The 7,700-nt window shown below is 28.0% G+C and overlaps 1 protein-coding gene across 1 annotated transcript; it reads left to right on the forward strand.

Annotated features, from left to right (window-relative positions):
* Nucleotides 1–4,793: 4,793 nt before the first annotated feature.
* Nucleotides 4,794–5,455, forward strand: LOC127082703 (non-specific lipid-transfer protein 1). The gene is made up of 2 exons (XM_051022931.1): nucleotides 4,794–5,202; nucleotides 5,306–5,455. Exons 1-2 carry the CDS (start codon nucleotides 4,838–4,840, stop codon nucleotides 5,313–5,315), a joined length of 375 nt encoding a protein of 124 aa, XP_050878888.1. The 5' UTR covers nucleotides 4,794–4,837; the 3' UTR covers nucleotides 5,316–5,455.
* Nucleotides 5,456–7,700: the final 2,245 nt, after the last annotated feature.

Consider the following 7,700-nt stretch of genomic DNA (forward strand, 5'->3'; position numbering starts at 1 on the left):
AAGCCATTTACTTTAATGTCATTTAATTTTAGTCTTTATTCATTTGCCATTATTCATACCATTCTAATTGTTTATGTTAATGCAATTTTCACTTTGTCCACTTGGACCATATTGTGTGATGTATCTTGTTTGTGTATACTTTGCTTGTTTGTGTGGTCTTTGACCATTTATGTACATAATAACAACAAAAATCCTAAAAAACTTTTGTTTGGACTGTTGGCTTGATCTTGGACAAATGGACTTAGAATTTAGGAAACATTCCTATGCTAAAGGACTTGGCCAATGCCAACTTTTGTGAAACCAAGTGCTTGCAATTTGAAACTTCATCTGATACATCATTCAAGATCCCTTTGAGTTCATCTGCAACATGATCATTGTGAAACTGTTATTTTGAACCTGTGACTTGTGGAATTCATGGGCTAATTTGAAGAAGATCATGGAGTGGCCAAAGCTTGGATGTGGATATCTTTATTTGATGCCTTGCTCTTCAAGATTGATATAATTGTGCATTTGTGTGTTGCTTGATTCTAAATGTCCAAGGAAATTTGGGTTTCTATTGACATTCTTGTCTATTAGATTGCTATCCATTGGTCAGATATTTTCAACTCTTAACTTTTAATTTTGTGCATAGGATTAATCTCTTCATCTCCTCCCTATTTCTTTAATTTCTAAATCTCTCCCTCATTTTTTAAAATCTTCTTTGATTGAACTAGTTTTGTTCTAAACTTTGACCACTTTGCAAAAAGATAGAAACTTTGGCCTTATGCCATTGAATTTTCAAACTTCATTTTCTTAATCAAACTTGTAAATAGACTTAACTATACTTGACCTAAACTTTCAAAAGTAAAAAAGAACTAACTCATTCAAACCATCTTCAGGCCTCTATGCCTTTCAAACTCAATTTTTGTTAAAAACAATGCACCCACTTTGAAATTTGTATCACGAACTACGAGGTTTTGATCCCTCATTTTTATGTTGGTACGTAGGCACGAGTCCGAAGGTCTTGTCAAACACAAAAATATAATTAATGAATTCTTTTCTCATCCCCCACTCTATTTGTTTGTAAACATCATTTTTTACAAAATACATATGCACACAAAAAGGGCTCCCTATGAGTACCTAGGATACTTTGGATGCTAACACCTTCCCTCTGTGTAACCAACCCCCTTACCTGTAATCTCTGACATTTTATTAGTTTTGATTTGAAAACTTCTTACTTTTGGATTTTGTTCGTACTTTTTCTCTTTTCCCTTGGAAACAATAAAAGCGCGGTAGCGACTCTGGTTTTATCGATGTCCGGCTTATCCATAGCTTGATGATCATGAATTTACCGCTACAACGACTCTGTTGTATTTCAAGCGTTTGTTACGCCCAGGTATTTTTTGCACCGTGACAGTTGACGACTTTGATGGGGACTACTCCCTAAAGAGAGTCAAACCTAACTTAGTAATTTTTATGTTAAGTCTTAACATTTGTTTCACATAGAAACCGGCTCTTAAAAAATTAATATTTAATTCATCTTAAGTAAAAAAAAATTGTGAGACAAATCCTTATAATGTGATAAATTTTCTTGCAAAACATCATGAAAAAATGAAGTTTAGGTCGTAAGAATAATGTGTTTGAATTAGCTACAAATTAATTATGATTTCTAGGTTTCTGTATGATGTTCATGTTAGCTACAGATTTAGCGACAAAAATTTCGTCGCTATAAATTTAATTAATATAAATAATATAAAATGGGAACAAAATATCACATAACATTCATGTCAGCATCTTTGCCACACCGACATTGCCATGTGTCATACCACGCCAATTTCTGTTAACAACAACATCTTTGAGATTTTTAAGAGAACTACAAATATATTTAACTTTGTTAATCATCACATCCAATTACTTAATAAAATATTAAGAATTAAATAAAAGATCAAAGTTCATATTTCATTAATAAAATAGATAAATCTTAGATTTAATTAAAATAATATGCTATACTTTTTTTCACTTTACACATAAAATAAATTATTAAGCAAATAATTATTGCGAAAATATACTAATAGTTTTATTAAATATTGAGATACTACGTTGCCTCCTGAAAATGATTTTATTTTTAAAACTAAAATATATAAAATAACACCTTTGTTAGTTTAAATGTAGTTATGGAGAGATACCAAATATGGTTTAGAATCCACCATTTCTTAAATCTTTTTGGTTTATAAGGTAAAATTTCAGTTATTAAATTATTTAAAAATTTGGTTAATTTTTTTATTTCAATTCAATTTCTAATAGATATCCATAAAAATGAAAATTTTATCCCATACTCCTTCATTTATTTTGACCCCTAAATTATATTTTTTTAACCAAAATACTCTTATATAAATAATTTATTAAAAATTAAAAAATATTTAAAAAATTGAGTATCGAAATTGTTTTGTAAAATCTTCCAATATACAAAATAAAAGATAAAAAATGTTAAAACATGACTATCGAAATTCTTTTGCAAAATTTTCTGATATCCAAAATAAAAGTTAATGTTAAAAAATGACTATCGAAACTCTTTTGTAAAGTTTTTCTATACCCAAAAAAATTTAAAAATTAACTACCGGAACTCTTTTGGAAAGTCTTTTGATACATAAAATAAAAGTTTAAAAACTGACTTTCGAAACCCTTTTATAAAGTTTTTCGGAACACAATAATAGTTAATGTTAAAAACAGACTATCGAAACTCTTTGGAAAGTCTTTTGGTATGCAAAATAAAAGTTAAAAAATGTATTGACTATCAGAATTCTTTTACAAAATCTCCCGTTATACAAAATAAAAGTTAAAAAATATTTAAAAACTGACTACTGGATTTTTTTTGCAAAGTATACAAAATAAAAGTTAATGTTAAAAATTTATTATCAAAACTCTTTTTGTAAAGTCTTCTGATTTACAAAATAAAAGTTAAAAATATTTAAAAACTAAAATAATAAATTAGTTAAAAATATAAAAGGACAAAGTTGATATTTTTTTTATAAAATATAAGGGTATAAGAATAAAGATATTTGTATGAGGTAAAATCTTTCATAAAAATACCCACAACGAGTAGAATAAAAGCCATTAAAAAATTGTACGAACACGGGCTCAGGTAATCATCAACTTAAATAAACGGGGATGAGTGCGGATATGTGCACCTTGGTACCCACCCCGCCTCATACTCATACAATATATATTTATATTTTTAAATATATATTATTATATAAAAATAAATGTCTATCGATTTTTTAAAATATATCAATTTTAAATTACTACATATTTAATATAAATGATCATTTATTTTATAATTCAACAATAATAATTATTTATTTATTTTTATATTTTTAAAAACTTAAAATAAAATAATATTTTATATTTAATATGTTTATTTTTATTAAAAATGAAGATAATGTGTATGGATGCATATCGTTACATATCCAAAGGGTACGTGTACATGTGTCAATGTTGGTACTCAAGCAGATATGAGCTCAGATCCAGAGATTTTTTTTTATCTACGGTATGGGGACCGATACTATAATATCCTATCCAAATCTTGACCATTGTCATCCATAATTCATCTCAAAAATAAATTTCAAAAGTATTTTTTTTAAAATATGATTTTTTTATATTATCCACCAAATAAATACCAAAAGTTATGAAAGAATATTAAATATGAAATAAATCATCTTAAAATAAGGTAAGTAAAATTAGGTAAAGCGTTGTCTTTCCGCTGTATACGTTGATATAAATAACATTTATTGTAACTTTGAATATCATATTCTTTTAAAAAGATCTTTAAGAGCAATGTCATTTAAAACTTTTAATAATTTGTCGTTTAGAATGTCTGATTGTATAAATAATATTTAAGAATGACTTTAAAAATCATTTAACCCTAAATTAAAACAAATAAGAAGTGAGTTTTTCTTTATCAAGGAGGCTTTTTGATGCGGATCATATCCAAAACTATCTATTTAAAAGTAGACATTTTATATTTTAATATAATCAAAAACATATTATGATACAAGAATTGTATTTTGACTGCAAATGAGATTCACATTGAGTAATAAAATAAAATTTATTATTATAAAAAAACAACAAAAATACGATTTATAGTATAATCATTAATTTTTTATTCTAAGTTACATTTCTATTTAGAAAAGAAAATTCCAAAAATTAAAAGCATTCTCTAGCTTTTTCACAACTTAAATATTCGTAAGTTTTAAAAGAATTATTTGTTTAGTCTATTTTCTAAAATGTATTTCAATATTTTTTACAAATTTTAAGAAATGGAAAGTACAATCATAACCCATTATTTTCCTCTAACTACTGCCCTATCTGATGCTTTAGTAATTATTATAAAAAAATTAGGTTTTGTATAAAATGATTATTTTTAAATTTATTAAATAAATAATATATTTGATCATTCAAATACATTGATGGTTGATTATATAAAAAAATTTAAATATAATTTTTTCCTTATAATATAGATGAGATGAAATATCAGACGAGACATTAATAAAAAAAACTATTTTATTTTGAATATAAATCAAATATTTGAATAAACTAATTTGAAGGGAATAATTTTGAATACAATAATTTAAAAAAATAATATTTAAATCAATATTTTTTAAATGCTTTTAATGATATAATAATTAGGATGATTGACTGTTTAAATAAAATTTAAAGAGTACATTAAGTCAAAATAAAAATAAAATAATAAGTTACTGATTTGTTACCGTATTATAGAAGCGTCTATGCCTATAAGTTAAGGAGGCTTTTGATAGAAATCATAACCAAAACTGAATAGAAAAACCAAAGCTATACTCGTATGATGGCAAGCCAGAAGACTGTTGTTGCGGTAATATTTGTTGTATGTATGTTATTAATGACGACAAGATTAGATGCAAGTGTTCAAATTGATGATGTTTCATGTTCAGAGGCAATTTCAACTCTGTTGCCATGTCTAGCTTTTTTAGAAGGTTCTCTTCCACCAACACCATCTGTTGACTGTTGCACTGGAGTTACTAATTTGTTCAATAAGGCTAACACGACTCCTATTAAGAGAAGTGTCTGCCAATGTCTCAAAGATGCTTCTACTAAATTTGCAGTTAAACCAGACAGGGCTGCTCAACTTCCACAACTCTGTCACATTCAATTGTCATTTCCAATTAGTTCTTCTATTGATTGCACCAAGTATGTCTCTCTTCGCCTTTTCTTATTACTTAATAATTCTCATCCACTAAAATAATTTATTTTTATAATCAATATTCTAACTTTTTTTTAAAATTATTTTCAGGATTCAATGATTCTACATTAGGGTTAGGTTAGATCGTGAAAAACTACGTGGAAGAGTTTTTATTAGAATCAAACTTAAGATTATATCAATAAACAATGTCAAAAAGTTGATTTATTTTTAATGAAATTTAGAAATGGTTTCACTGCTCAAGGCGTCCGTGATCTTGTTGATTTTTATGGGATGATACTTCAATTTAAAATCATAATTTTTTATAAAATTTATTTAATAAAAACATAATTATCAACTATGCTAATGAAGTAATTCAAGGACTAGGAGGATCAATGACAAATGCATGTGAAAAAAAAAAGTTAAGAAGACTTCAAATAAATAGGGACAACTATTATAAAAACAAAATCAACATTATAATACTTAGAGGGCAAAATGGTCATTTGTCCAACTCTGCCATATAAAGTCTAATTTCTTTTATTCCTTTGTTTTGTAATTTAAGTTGTGATTAAGTTTGCATTGGGTATTTGTGTGCTTTGTCTTTTTAATTTTTGGTTTCTTATTTTTATTTTGCTAACTTTCTACTTATCAAGCTAGACAATAATCTCATGAATATGTTGATATTTCTGGCATAAATTAATAAATTAAAACAAGTTGAATTTTAGTAAATATGTTTTTTTTTTGAATCGGGAGTTAAGCTCATATTTAGTTTTGGTTTGAATCAACATTGATCTTATAAAAAATTTGCAGTACTTGTGGTTATATCGTCCTTCCACAATGCTTATCTCTTTTTATGATTGGCGAGTGACAAACTCCCAGTTTATGAACCATCAAGAGGTATTAGAGTCATTGTTTTACTTGGTGGGGGAGTGAAAGCTAGATTCTATGTGGGATCCTGTTAGATGATGTAGGAGACTCACACTTATGGGGGGATTGTTGGGTGCATGTATGAGTGACCAAGTCCCACATCGGGTATGAATGAGTGAAATATTGGATTTATAAGAGAGGACTTATATACCTAATGCCTTTAGGTTTTTGGTGGAGATGTAGTGTCTCCCTCTCTTGTGGTCCCAGAGCATTAGGCGCACATTGGTGTTTTAGATTTACCCAGACTCTCCAACAAGTGGTATCTGAGAAAGGTTATTGAAAAGGGTCACACTTTGGTAAAGTTGTAATTTTTCTTCTTTTTTCTACTGTTCATTATCATTTCCATTTGAATATTAAAAAAAATAAAAATTCTTTGATTTTTTCTTTCTTTATTTTCGTGTATCTAACCTAATTTCAGCCATAGTTTATTTTATGTTTACTTTGTATCTTATTATTTTATGTTTTGGTTGTTAAGTATTACTACAAAAGTAGTTTTTTTGTTGATTGGTTGGTTTCATTAAAAAAAAGACGAGCTTTGAATATGAGTTTAAGTACTTTTGAGAACTAAATTTGAGTGACATGGTTGGAAATGATGGTAATGACTCATATAGATCATTAATTAAAGCTCTCAGAACACGATTTAAAACCATGTTAAGTGAATAAACTGAAACATTACATGAAAGAATTGATCAACTAGAAATAAGTAGTGGGGACGAGGAGGAAAGGAGAAGCAGAAGATGTGAAGAGAGACCTAAAAAAGATTGACTAACGAGCATGAAAATCAAAGTGTCGCACTTTCAAGGAAGGAATAATCGTGATGCATATATAAAGTGGAAAACGAGAACAAATTTTTACTTTTAATACTTTCACTAATGCTCAAAAGGTGTAGGTTGTTGCCATTGAATTTACATAATATTTACTGGTGTGGTGGGATCAACCGATCAAAGAAAGAAGAAGATATGAAGAACCAGTCATAGAAACTTAGGAAGAAATTAAAAGAATCACGAGGAAGCGATTTGTGCCATCCTATTACCATATGGATTTTCACAAAAAATTACAAAGGCTTACTCATGGGGCGAAAAGTGTTTATGATTACTATAAGGAGACGGAGGATGCAAATATTAGAGCCAATATGGAGAAAGATAATGAAGTAACAATGGCTAGGTTCCTTCATGGCTTAGATAACGACATTAGTAACATAGTGGTACTTCATCACTATGTTGGTATAGATGACTTAGTTCATCAAACTATCAAAGTAGAACAGCAACTCAAGAGAAAGGGCCAACTATGTAGAGTCACTACTACTTCTTTCAACTCAACAAATTATAAGGACAAATTAAAAAAGGAGGGCACTGCATCTTCCAAAGATGCCAGAGTTGAAACTAACAAGAACGTTAAGTGTTTCAAGTGTTAAGGTCAAGGTAATATTGTTTCTCAATGTCCAACAAATAGAGATATGTTCATGGAGGAACATGAAACAAATGAGGAAGAAAAGCATGATGGGTATGTTAAAAAGGAGTATGAAGAAGGAGATGAAGATGTTCCTAATTGTGATGTACTCATGGTTAGGAGGACGTTAATA

This window comes from Lathyrus oleraceus, chromosome 5 (assembly GCF_024323335.1).
Source record: "Lathyrus oleraceus cultivar Zhongwan6 chromosome 5, CAAS_Psat_ZW6_1.0, whole genome shotgun sequence".
Lineage (NCBI taxonomy): Eukaryota > Viridiplantae > Streptophyta > Magnoliopsida > Fabales > Fabaceae > Lathyrus > Lathyrus oleraceus.